The sequence below is a fragment of the Panthera onca genome, chromosome F2 (assembly GCF_046562875.1).
Source record: "Panthera onca isolate mPanOnc1 chromosome F2, mPanOnc1 haplotype 2, whole genome shotgun sequence".
Classification (NCBI taxonomy): Eukaryota; Metazoa; Chordata; class Mammalia; order Carnivora; family Felidae; genus Panthera; species Panthera onca.
In genome coordinates this window covers 33,557,713-33,571,814 of record NC_138356.1, presented here as the reverse complement: position 1 = coordinate 33,571,814, position 14,102 = coordinate 33,557,713, and the positions used below count along the sequence as shown (strand labels likewise).

The 14,102-nt window shown below is 39.0% G+C and overlaps 1 protein-coding gene across 1 annotated transcript in view; it reads right to left on the bottom strand.

Annotated features, from left to right (window-relative positions):
• The window catches only part of CA13 (carbonic anhydrase 13), a 35,437-nt gene extending 21,644 nt beyond the window's left edge, over positions 1 to 13,793 (bottom strand). The window contains exons 1-3 of the mRNA XM_060610825.3: positions 13,620 to 13,793; positions 8,943 to 9,140; positions 310 to 428 (exon numbers count right to left, since the gene is read on the bottom strand). Coding sequence (XP_060466808.1) covers positions 310 to 428; positions 8,943 to 9,140; positions 13,620 to 13,656 — 354 coding nt within the window. The 5' untranslated portion in view covers positions 13,657 to 13,793. The remainder of the gene's footprint in view (positions 1 to 309; positions 429 to 8,942; positions 9,141 to 13,619) is intronic.
• Positions 13,794 to 14,102: the final 309 nt, after the last annotated feature.

Sequence of the window (14,102 nt, the reverse complement as noted above, 5' to 3'; positions counted from 1 at the left end):
TGAATTTAAATCCATCTTACCCACCCCCTAATTGGATAAGTTACTTAATCTCTCCAAATCTGCAGTTTACTCATTTCTAGAATGAGCACAATAACCCTAAGCTCTCAGAGTTGGTATAAGACTCAGAAGAGCCACACTGATCGCTCTCATATTGATAAACTCTCATGTTGATTGAATAAAGCAATTTCAGACACCGAGAAACCTAACTGACTCAGGATCAGTTTGGAGTCAAGAGAGTTGCCCTCTGCGTTCCTTAAATCCCATCACCTAGGAAAACACTGAATCATGAATCTATGTCTGTTGGCTTACCTCTGCAGCGTATCTCACTCCATCCACCACATGTTCAGAGCCGTGATCATCAGCAGACCCCCAATGCAGGTGAAACTGCCGCAGCCTGTAGTTTCCAGTGAGAGGACCCCCACGCAGAACTAAAATGGCGATGCATTTTCAATTGTGAGCAAGAAAACAATCTTTACACATGCTGCTACAACCCACATCATCTCCCTGAACACACGCAGGTCCTCCAAGGAAGTGTTTACAAATGTGTCATTCGGTTTGTGGACAGGAACACAACTTTTAGGTATAAGAGGAGTGCGTACAAACATTTTAAAAGGTTGGAGAGTCTACAAAACAGATTTTTATGGAATATCTGGGAAATCACAGCAGACAGTGGTTGGAAAGTAGAAGAAATTAGGAGTTCTTAAAGGTAAGGAATTGGTCTGTTTATTGGAGAATGTCAGCCTCTCTGAATAAGGATGTGATTATGTAAAAAGGGCCACCTTGAACTTGGCAGAGCAGTCCAGCATTATGATTAAAGAATAGTGTCCTGCACTGAGAAGACCTGGGCTCATGCTCTTACTGGTGATCTTGCATGAACTCTAACTTCAAAGCACCAGCTTTCATGTCTGTAACCTCAAGAGAGTAATGCTCCCTCCTCCTAATGCTGTTTTGAAACTAGAAGAAAAGTTGAATACAAAGGACTTAACACTGCCTGGCACACAGTGAGCATGCTGGACATGTTAGCTATTATTACTATTTTATTGTGTTAGGATTACTACAAAAACTGGCCAAGTAAGCATATCTTCTGTACTTAAATTCTATCTTCCCAGGGAAACCTGGAATACAGTGCAAAATTAACTCTTTTCTGACAACAGAATCATATCTTAAGTATATAGAAAATCTTCTTAATATAAAACATAGCTCTAACCTGTCTCCTCCTAATTAATCTTTATTGGGCATGTTTATGGGGGGATAAGACAGCATTGGATATTGAATATACCATACACATTACTAATCTCCCATCAACATCCAGTAGAATTAAGTGTTAGATTATGAGGTGCAGTCTTAATAACAGTTTGATTTAAATGACCTTCCTCTTCAGAGATTTCAGATAGGTAGACAGATAGAGATAAAGAGAGAGAGAGAAATCTCAAAATTTGTCAGGAATGATCCATCTTATATATGAATCAAAAGATGTTAATGGGGTTCCTGGCTAGCTCAGTCAGCAGAGCATGTGACTCTTGATCTCAGGGTCATGAGTTTAAGTTCCACATTGGGCATGGAGTCTACTTAAAAAAGAAGCAAGGGGCGCCTGGATGGCTCATTTGGTTGAGCATCTGACTTCGGTTCAGGTCTAATCTCATATTCTGTGAGTTCAAGCCCTGCATTGGGCTCTGTGCTGACAGGTCAGAGCCTGGAGCCTGCTTCAGATCCTGTGTCTCCCTCTCTCTCTGCCCCACCCCTGCTTGCTCTCTGTCGCTCAAAAATGAATAAACGTTAAAAAATTAAAAAAAAAAAAAGAAGCAAAAGATGTTAAGAGGTATCACATGCAGTAAGGATGCCTAAGGCACACGCCTCTTTGAGCTCTTTTGTGGGAGAAAAATGATCCAGATGGCTGCCTCTATTAACCAGTACAATTGAACTCATTTCTTCCTTACTCAGTTTGACTCAGTGAAGTTGAACATCAATGATTAAGAGTTACCGTGGTTGGAATCAGCAAACCTGGGAATGGTCCCAGCTCAGCAACTGAATTATGTGATCTTTCAAGATTCACTTAAGTCTCTGTGGGCTTTAGCTTTCTCATGCATACTTGTGTTCGTCTGTCCGTCTGTCTGTCTATTTTTAATTAGGAGATAGGACTGGAAGCTTTTTGGCTTATACAATTATCAAAATTACCAAGGGAAAAGACTGAGCATATGCAATTCATTTTGTGGGGTTTTTTTTTTTTTTTTTTTTTTTTGGAAGATTGAATGGTAGGAACTTCCTTACCATTAGATTTATTTGGTAAATAAATCTAATTTGGTAAATAAATCTAATTTACCAAATTAAATTTACCAAAAAAATTTATTTGGTAGATTTATTTGGATCCAGATTTTTTTTTTAAATAACCAAAGATGGCTATTTCCAAAACCCTCTGAAAAGTTAAAGAGAAGAACCATTTACATCAGACTCTAAGGCTTGCTCTTCTGTTACACCGTTATAAGCAGAGTAATGTTAGGATTTTGAGTCTCCCACTGGACAGTGTTCATGAGGGCAGAGGCTCTGTCCAACTGGATCACTGCTGTACCCATCATCTAGCATGGAACCTATCACAGAGGAGATGTATGATAAATATTCGATGAATGAATGAATAAAACATTTGATTTGTCTTTAAACAAACATTTTCAAAGATCATTCACAGATAAATTAATTTAAAAGGCAAATTTCCCTAAGTGACTCCATACAGCATGGGTACAGTGGCATTCCAAATGAAAAGAAATCAACAATTCTATTGTCCTTTCTTTTCTTGCAGCAGTAGCATAAAACCTGAGCTGAAACATAAAGTCATTCCTTCACAGATAAAAGGCAGATTACAGAGCTTGAGTAATCAATGTGGAATTAACTTTGGGAGAAGATGCAAATAAGCTGGCTCAGGAGAAAGAAAATGATACCAAAAAACACACATTGTTAGGGAAACATCCAAGAATAATGGCTGATCTCTGGAAAGCCTGCTCAGAATCCAGGGTTTAAAGCCAGATTAGCATAGCTCTGCTAGTTAAGCAACAAAGATTGCCTTACACTCTACATATGTGGACTCCACACGTGAGTGTTTCAATTAAAATATCCAAACTGGGGGCTCCTGGGTGGCTCAGTTGGTTACGTGTCCAACTCTTAATTTCGGCTCAGGTCATGATCTCATGGTTCGTGAGTTTGAGCTCCATGTCCAACTCTGAGCCGACATCATGGAGCCTGCTTGGGATTCTCTCTCTCCATCTCTCAATAAATAATGAATAAATGTTAAAAATAAAATAAAATAAAATAAAATAAAATAAAATAAAATAAAATAAAATAAAATAATAAAATAAAATATCCAAACTGGGACCATGATCAGCAACTGTCTGTGTGTGAAGAAAACATTCTCTTAGAACAGAGCTCTTCTGAAGAAAGCTTCCCACAGGATGGGGAAAAGTAAGTCAAAATATCCAGGTTAATTTATCACTGACTTTGAGATACTCTATAATAAAATAACATAACTATAGTATAAAATGAACAATGGCAACAAAAATTATTTTTAGGGGGAATGAGTTAGTGTTTTCAAGCATCAAATCATTCACCTTCCTCTGTAACCCAGATGAGTAACTAAATATTATTGTCTCCATCTTATATCCGAAAACAGTAATTGTTTCTCCCAAATCATACGTGGTATACATATATAGTCCACTTATCATTTCATTCAGAATTTTTTAAAAATCTATTCCAAATAAAACACTCATATAAGAGGTCCACAGAGAGTAAGCAATCAGAGTTAAGTGCCATTAAAATTTGGGAACTTTTTAATATCTTAATAAAAGAATCCTTGTCATTTGTTATATGCTGCAAAGACCAACAATGTTGTGAAACTAGAATGTATATGTTACTCCATTGAGTTTGGCTTTTTTAAATTGTTGGTAACTTCTTCTTTTCTGAAACCACACTATAGCCAATGGCCTTAAATGGTAACCAAGGCTTGCAACAAAATCAGAAAGAAAATAATTTAAAAATTAACACACTTGTCTATGCATGCATTTACTGTCTATCCCACCAGGATACAAACTCTTCTAAGGCAGAATCTGTCTTGTTCTCTTGTATCTCTAGTGCTTAAGACAGTGTCTGCACCAATAAATATTAAAAACATAAAACAAGAGACCTCACCTGTAGAAGCACATCTCTGTAAACTTCAGTTTATAAGATGGCTACTGAGTAAGTGACCTGGGAACCACTAGAGAACATGTTCTTATGAATCTAATGAAAGTCATAGACTAGTCACTATGTGGTAAACAGTTCTCTGAAGCAAAGCTAAATGAATAGCACATGTATTTTGCTTGGACCCTAGGAAAAGAGGAACCAAAGGGCACAAATCTGCCAGGATTATACTGTGAGAGAGAGAGAGAGAGACCAAAGCCATAAATGCTTCCAGTCAGTGGGGCCTGAATTCTTTATGGAGCCAGGAAAGTCTTCGTTAAGTCTGGCCTCTTTTGCTCTGAGCATATGCACACCAGGTCACTCTCTGCTTATTCATTCAACAATTCTGAATACCTTGCTATCGGCTAGCAACTATGTTCAATACTAAGTATGGGATGATGAGTAAGGTCATCCTTATCCTCAAGGGACTTAGGCCTAATGAAGGAAACATCATTATGATAGTTTTGTAATGTATACATTGTCACAAATTACCAATTCAGTTTCCTGGAGATCTTGGTTCTTGGAGGAATCACACAACTAAGGCATCCTGCTCCCATTATCTTTTTATGTTTTTTCTCTTTTCTAATGTATAATTTCAGATCTTGTGAATTTGGTTGATTTCAGGCAGTTACCTAGAACCAGATAACTAGAACTAAATAACTAGAGCGTAACTAAGAAACTGACAATTTCTAGAGGTGAAAATTAAAGAATAAGCATTGAGTCCATCATGTCACTGGTTTTCCTACAAGGCCTTTCTCAGTAAGAAACTAGCTTCCTTCCTTTTGACATCTTTAAAAGATTTCAGCACAACATATCTTATACATGGAAAGGATACAGGCCTGTTATTTACTATGTCTTATTATTATCATTTTGTTATTAATAGTTATTAAGTACTTACTACATTCCAAGAATTTTCATTTATTAAAATGTAACAATCACTACAACAGCCTTTAATGATTAAACATTCAGGGGCGCCTGAGTGGCATGGCTCAGTCAGTTAAGTCTCTGACTTCAGCTCAGGTCATGATCTCACGGTTCATGAGTTCGAGCCTGGTCAGGATCTGAGCTAACAGCTTGGAGGCTGGAATCTGCTTCAGATTCTGTGTTTCCCTCTCTCTCTGCCCCTCTCCTGCTCACGTTCTGTCTGTCTGTCTCTCTCTCTCTCAAAAATAAAAAAACTTTAATAATAATAATAAGAATTAAACATTCAAGCAATGAATAATCCACTAATGTTTAAACTAGTTAGATGTCAGGGGCACCGGGGTGGCTCAGTTGGTTAAGGGTCAGGCTTTTGGTTTTGGTTCAGGTCATGATCTCACGGTTTTGTGGGTTTGAGCCCCGCATCAGGCTCTGTGCCAGCAGCGTGGTGCCTGCTTGGGATTCTCTCTCTGTCTCCCTCTCTCTCTGTCCCTCTTTGCCTCGCGCTGTCTCTGTCTCTCTCAAAATAAATAAATAAACTTAAAAATAATTATAATTTAAATTACTTAGGTGTCAAATGGTAAATATTAATTAATTTCTGGCGGTTTGTAATTTTACTGGGACTTTACATAGGCTAATGAGTGCTATACCATAATGCTGTATCAATTTTCTTTTTTATTTTATTTTATTTTATTTACTTATTTTTTATTGAGAGAGTACAAGCACTGGGAAGGGGCAGAGAGAGAGAATCTCAAGCAGGCTCCATGTTCAGTGCGGAGCCTGACGCGAGGTTCGATACCAGGACTGTGAGATCATGACCTGAGCTGAATCTCTTGATTTCACTTACCTACGGGGCCACCTACTCACCCCGCCATATCAATTTTCTTTTTTTTTTTTTTTCAACGTTTTTTATTTATTTTTGGGACAGACAGAGACAGAGCATGAACGGGGGAGGGGCAGAGAGAGAGGGAGACACAGAATCGGAAACAGGCTCCAGGCTCCGAGCCATCAGCCCAGAGCCTGACGCGGGGCTCGAACTCACAGACCGTGAGATCGTGACCTGGCTGAAGTCGGACGCTTAACCGACTGCACCACCCAGGCGCCCCCATATCAATTTTCTATCCTCCAAGAAACATCACACCAAAAAAATGTTTTTAACTCAAACACACATTTATTGAGTACCTACTGTGTGCAAGGCACTATGCTAGACACAGGAGTCAGACAGAGCTGTTGCCCACAGGGAGCGTTCAGCTGAATGGGAAGAGAACCAGCTAGCAGTTACAATGCAGTGTGGGGAGCTCTGGATGGGACAAGCGGGGATGTTACAGGAGGAGTTGTGGGGCCAGTCAGGTGAGATTCCCAGAGAGGTGAGATCCTGTCTGAGTACACAGACCAGTAGCTAGGGTGAGAATGCCCTTGTCTTTCTCTACCAGATTACTATTTACCCTCTGCTATGGCCAAGAGGAATTCTTCCCCCAAAATATCATCACTTCCTACCCCCTCTTTAAAGGACTATTAAATTCTAAAGGGTGGCTCGCCAGAAGTTAACCACGGGGAATGCAACTGCCCAGCCAAAGAAGTCCTACAAGGACCGTGAGGACAATTTCATGCCTGTGGTTTCTCTCTCTCCTTTTTTTTTTTTTAAGTTCATTTATTTATTTTGAACAGGGGAGGGCACAGAGAGAGGAAGAGAGAGAATCCTAAGCAAGCTCCACACTGTCAGTGCTGGGCTGTACGCAGGGCTCAAACCCATGAACTGTGAGATCATGACCTGAGCTGAAATCAAGAGTCAGAGGCTTAACCAACGGAGGCACCCAGGTGCCTCTGCCCTCTTACTGGTGGGATTCAGAGTTAATTTTGGTCAAGAATGGCTTCTTTACAAAATAGAAACTGTTTTATTCAAATTAAAGTGGTTTGCTATAGAAAGTTTGTGTTTCTTATAGTTTACCAAAGAAAAAGAAAAATCAACAACAATTTAACTATAGTGGTTTCTACTTTTTAACTGATTAATACCCAGAGTCACCACAAAACATTCTCTTTTTATTTATCTTGAGAAAAAAGAATGAGAATCATGACCCATATTTATGTAGTTTCTGTCTCAGAGGGGTACAAAGTACTTTACAGACATTTCCAATTAACTCTGGTAATTTCATTGTGATCTAGATAGGAACTAGACCTTCACATATGGGAGAAGGCACACACTACCAATCACAGACAAAGTGTCAAATCTGGAAACATAAGCTGATTCCCCCAGATTAACTCAAAGTAGAAGGAAAACGAGAGGAAGAGAGAAAGAGACAGGCAGAGAGAGGAAGACAGAAGGAAGAGGGAGAAAAAAGGGAGAGGGAGAGAGAGCAAACCTAGATCATCATCAAGCAGATTAGAGTAGGAATTTTCTATGACTAAGGCTGCCTACATTTATAAACTAAAAACTTAAAGTTTTAGGTGATGTAAATTTAATCATTTCTTATTGTAACAGCAGGAGTGGTTAGCCTCAAATTTTTATGTTTAAGACATAAACAGTATCAAACTACAATTATGGGTGGTAAAGCCCTTATACTCAGAAGCCATGGACTATTTATAATGTACCCATTGCATCAACCATATCTATTAATACAGAAGCATTAAACTGAGGGCTTAAAGGAAAGACAATTGAATGTAGTATATAAAAAGTGAGGTCTGGGGGCTCCTGGGTGGCTCAGTCGGTTAAGCGTCCAACTCTTGATTTCAGCTCAGTCATGATCTCATAGTTCGTGGGTTTGAGCCCATGTTTGAGCCCACTGTTAGAACTCTGCACTAACAGTGCAGAGTCTGTATGGGATTCTCTCTCCCTCTCTCTCCCCTCCCCCACTCTCTCTCTTTCTTTCTCTCTCAAAATAAATAATTTTTTTTTAAAGTGAGGTCCTTCCTCCCCATGAAAGTTAAAAATAGCATGTTAATCCTTTTCTGTATATTTTTTACAGTGCTCTGATGAAAATGTATCTTTTATGAATTTGACAAATATGAGAAAGAAATTTTATGAGCTTGTAATTTTTGCTAACAATACAGTACCACATAAATACAGGATATTATTATGAACCTATTCTGAGATTAATGAATAAGTGAAAATCTTTTTCCAATTTAGGATTTGCATAATTTAACTATATTTTTGGGGCGCCTGGGTGGCTCAGTCGGTTGGGTGTCTGACTTCAGCTCAGGTCATGATCTCACGGGTCATGGGTTCGAGCCCTACATCGGGCTTTATGATAACAGCTCGGATCCTGGAGCCTGCTTCTGATTCTGTGTCTCCCTCCCTCCCTGCCCCTCCCCTGCTCATGCTGTCTCTGTCTCTCAAAAATAAATAAATGTAAAAAAATATATATAATTTAACTATATTTTTATTAACAGAGCAAATACAACATCATCCTAATATTAGACTAAAAGTGAAAGTAATTTGTCAGAAGCCTTAAGAATTATTCCAAAATTCAATTCTCTCTAATCTTCTCTCTCATCTTAACTTTAAATTGGATATCATCCATTCTTTGGGCAGTTGATATGCTTGAAGAAGGATTCAATGTCCATTTTAAGGAAATTTTCTTTTTCTACCTCATTTGGTTATCAAATTAACACATAAACTAAAGTTTTATTTGGTTGGTCCATGACTTATTCACAGCGTGAAAGACATTATCCCATGAAACAGTCAAACAAAACTTTTATTACAAGTTCTAGCAAAGTATTAATAAGGAACACACAATACATAGGTATTTTAAATATGAAAGATAAGAAATCACAGTGCAATCACCTCACACACACCCCCAACCAAAAAAAAAAAAAAAAGAACCAACCTGATTTGTCTTCTGTGTCATCGAAGTCAACGCTGAAGGAATGGCCACTATTACTGATGATTTTGGCTGAGTTTGCATCATACTTGATACTCAGAGGTCGCAGGGAAGAGTCATATTTCACTTCTTTGGTTTTAATCTCAATTGGAGATTGCTGATCCCCATCAGCAATCGGGAAAAATTTATTCCAATGAATAGGACCTTAAATATATAGGACCAAAAGAAAAGGATTAAGTAAGTTACTTCATTCCCCAAACATTTGTTGAGTACAATGCACTGTGCTTGAGCTGAAGGAATAAAAAGGATGAATAAAATAAGATCTTCATCCTCACGACCTTTGCATCTAATTTTTTTTTTTTTTTTTTACAAGGCTGGGTGCTTTTATTATAGGATGAAAACCTCCTGGTTTGCTTAACTCATTTGCAGCATTAAACTAACCCTTGCAACAAAAACCGTTTAAGGGTTAAAAAGTACTTTCCAAAGGTGCCTTTCCACCAAACTAAAAACAATAGCATAATTGATCATTGAAAACAATGAGATTTAGTCTCAGCTCCAAGAAAGATCTGTGGTAGCTCCAGAGGTCTCCAAGTTCTTAAGATGAAAGAACGAATGAAACTGAGAAAGCTGTGTAGCGAAAAAAGGGTGCAGTTCTTAAAAATGCTATCCCTGAGGTGCCTGGGTGGCTCAGTTGATTAAGCATCTGACTCTTGATTTTAGCTCAGGTCATGATTCCACGGTTCATAGGTTCGAGCCCTGCATCGGGCTCCATGTTGGCAGTGTGAAGCCTGCTTGGGATTCTCTCTCTCTGTCTCTCTCTCTGCCCCTCCCCTGCTCTCTCAAAATAAATAAATAAACTTTAAAAAAAAATGCTATCCCTACTTCTTTCTTCTATCACTCACTGGTATCTTCAGGTGTCACCCAGGCCTCAACTCAGCTACCTCCAATGTCCAACAGGCATACTAAGGAAATATGTAAATTTTTCACATAGTATAATCCAAATAAAATGGCGGCACCATGTCAGGAAATGTAATATTGCTGATTATCTTCAGCGGAGTCAGGTAACAATTTCTTTCTTTCTTTGAACATTTCTGAAGTTCTTTCTGTGGTTATTTTGCCAATGTTATATTTGAATTCCAACACAAGGGAAAATGGTCATCCTGATCCTCTATTCAAAAAAGTCAAAATTGGAACAAGTCCCCAAGTCAGACACACGTTTGGTAAATTGATATGAACCAATAAGCAGGCAATTCCCTTGTCTAGACTGTTCATTTCTCTGGGAGACTTGATTCAAGTTCTGCCTCCCCAAATCAACAGCAAGACTGCAGCTTCAGGTAAATCTCTAAGTCATTTACAGGTGTGTGTAGTCACTTTACAGGTTAGAGGTTCTTATTGTCTACTATGCCTGCAATTTATACAGCTACCACCAGGTCAGCAAAGCACAGGGCTACTGACTAAGCTTTTCCCTACTTCACTAACTTGATTTCTCTAATATTCAAGTACTTATTAAAATGACACAGCCTGGGGGTGCCTGGGTGGCTCAACTGGTTGAGCATCCAACTCTCGATTTCTGCTCGGGCCATGATCTCACAGTTTGTGAGATGGAGCTTCATGCTCTGACAAGGTGGAGTCTGCTTGGGATTCTCTCTCTGTCTCTCTCTCTCTGTGGCCCACCCCTTGCATGCAGGCTGTCACTCTCTCAAAATAAATAAATAAACATTAAAACAAATGTTACTGAGACAGCATGACAATTAAACATTTGTTACTGACAACAAATATTTTTAAAGATTTAGAATGAAACTTCAAGAAATACAAACATATCGCAATTATGAACAGCTTCAATCTCTAAATCTAACACTCCTTATTACTCTTAAATTTTGCAAAGGAGAAAGCTTAAGGTCTTTCCTTCACATGTGCATCAGTTACAAAAACTCAAAGCATGAATATATAACCATTCACATAACTTAAAAGCTCTTCTCTAGGGAATCTGACATTTTGGACTTCAAAACAACTTGAACATCAAAAGTCTTTGCCTACTTATTACAGAGAAGGCATTACATTTCCTGGTTTATTGAGTACTCTCATTTACCTTTCTAGTACTCTTTCTGTGTACAATCTAGTCCTTTCTTTAAGTGAAAAAAAGTTTTCTATTTCACTGCCACCAAGTATGAGTCAACCTAACCAGAATTAGATTTCAAATGTGTAATGCATGTATCATGAAATGTTGTTGTTGACTTTTTTCCAACTAGGAAAGAGTTTCTGTCTCCTCCTAATTCCTTTACTCTCCTATTTCCAGTCCTTTATAACAAGAATAATTTTGAAAAGCAGAGGCAAACCAAAATAAAACAAAAATAATAACACTTTGGGGTGCCTGGGTGGCTCAGTTGGTTAAGCGTCTGACTTCAGCATCAGGTTATGATCTCACCGTTTGTGAGTTCGAGCCCCGCATCATGCTCTGTGCTGACAGCTCAGAGCCTGAAGCCTGCTTCGGATTCTGTGTCTCCCTCTCTCTGTTCCTCCTCCACTCACGCTCTGTCTCTCTCTCTCTCTCTCAAAAATAAAGATTTTAAAAGTAATAATAATAATGCTTTGCATAAATTACTCAATATTATTTATTAACCGCTATAGTCGGTTCATTTTCCTGCCTCTTAAACAAGCTCCTTTTTAATGAATGTTTCCAAAACATTCAACTTTAAACCCATTTAAACACAGTTCTTAAGTAGAAATAAATGGTGATTCTTCCATTGACTTTAGAACTTTTAAATATCTACAGATATGCAGTTTTCAGTAACTGTTACATTCCCTAAACTAAACCAATAAAACTACCACAGGTTAGTGGAAGAACTTTTAAGTATTTGGTGAAGGTGGAACCCCCTTCCAATGGCTCAACTCTTGGTGTTCCATTTTATTGTTGCTACTACACCTTGTTTAAATTTCCTTTTATCTGCTCATTCACTGCTTTTGCCAGCCTAAACAGAAAACAAGCAACTAAACTTGCCCGGTCAGGATACAACACATCTCCAGTAGCATTTTGCCACAGTTGATTTACTTACAGGCATAGTCCTCAGAAAGCTATTGCATCAAAAACCAGGAAATGGCCCTACAATTCTTAGCAGAAATACAAAATCACTCCTTAGTAATGGCTTTTCAAAGATAGATTTTTTACATTTCTGAAGATGAGTTTCACTGGGGCCAACATTTTCTAACAAATAAATGTATTAAAGAGTAATCAGTACTCATTGATTGAAAAGACGCTTCTTCTTCCTAACTATTGTGAGGGCACGGTTGACACCCAGTAACTATGAAATGACAAAAATTAAAATTATTCCAGCAGAGAGGGAAATTAAAAGAAATTTTTTGTGGGTTTTTTTCCCAAACATAAATTGGAAATTAGCAAAGTGTGAGATTATAATTACAGTCTCAGTCAAAAAGAAATTCGCCTAAATTATATGTTTTATTATTAAAGGTCTAAATTTCACCTGCTGCCATTTTAAACTGGCAAGTTAATCATAACCTCAAGAAGGCTGCAATTAGAAATGAAGCTGAAAAGCTTTCTTTGTGAAAGTTTCTTTGTGAAAGTAAACTTTCTCTAAAATTTGACTATATGGTACTATTCAATAATATGCACATTAATCCAAGGAAAGTATAATTATAATTATTATTATTATTCACAGATCTAATTTTTTTTATTATTTTTTTAAACTGTTTCATTTTTTTTTAAAGTTTATTTATTTTTGAGACAGAGAGAGACAGAGCATGAACAGGGGAGGGTCAGAGAGAGAGGGAGACACAGAATCCGAAGCAGGCTCCAGGCTCTGAGTAACAGATCTAATTTTGACACTGATTCACTGTAAGGCTTCTTGGTTCACTGTGCAGTTATTTCAAATAATGGTTATTTTGGTGATTTAGTATATAGAAGAAGACAAGTATACATATTATTACTGCTGCTCCCATCAATAAATCCATGTTTGCCAATATGATAAAATTTGAATAATCCTTTGCTAATCCTCTATCTATGCAAGGATGATTGTGGGAGAGGGAGAAAGAGTGAAGTGGCCCAAAGCATAACTTTATTTTTTTAGAAAGAACCTGAAACCTCCTAAAGCTAACAGTACCAGTCAACCAACTGCAAATTACCGTGGCAATATTTTATAGTAACAGCTATTAAGATATTTGCAGTATTTCATTTGCCAGGAAGGCAACTTCAATCTTCAGGATTGTGATTCAATTATTAAAATTTCTTAAGTATACCTTCAAATGTTTTCCATGATTTGTTTCCTGCGAATAATGAACTCAAAAAACTGAAAGCGAACTCGCCCTCGATTCATTAAAGTATGTCATCAGACTTCTAATCTCCGTGCCTTTAATTGATAAGTAGTTGTTACTAGGGAAAGTCCTCGGCTTTTCAAGTGAAAGTGAATGGACATATACGAAGATTTCGTGGTCTGGGGGAATCTTCACAGGGCTAACACACACCAACTTTCACCCTCACTATCAACACCCTCCAAAAGACGCTTTTCCTGTCTTCACAAGACTGAGCCCTCTCTTTACTTCCTGCATTCGGCTCAGGGGAAAGCTGCTCAATTTAAAGAGGAACCAAAAAGTTTCTCGCAAGTGCGAGATCAGCAGTGTGTGGTCTGTCCCCCACGGCCGCCCCCTGGAGCAAAGCCCTCCCTCGCTCACCGTTGTGTTCGCTGTATCCCCAGCTGAGCCGCGACATGGTCCCTCGAATGGGAGGCAGAGGAAGATGTGGCAGGACAGCGAGAGGAGGGACGGCGCCGGGCGGGCGCGCGAGTTGGCAAAGGCGGCGGCCAGCCTGGACGGGGTCCGCCCCGCGCCGCCTGGCAGCAGGGGTGCGCTACAACCCCGGGGCCAGGTCGCTCTCGGCTTCGTCCGCCAGGGGGCAGTGGCTTGCAGGAAGGCGCCCGCACATGTCTGGGCGACCTCGGGCGGCGGAGCTGAGCTAGGTCCTGGGGCGAGCGAGAGTCCCTTGCACTAACAGCTTGAACTCCAGAAAAGGAGAGTGGGTTTGATAGAGAGGCGGGGAGGAAGGGAGGAAAGAGGGAAGAACGAGGGAAGAGTTTCCAGAGGAGATTTTCTGCCTCCTGAGAAGTAGTCACCCCCGAAAATATTGCTTGGAGGTCTATCCTGGGAATAAATGAGTCA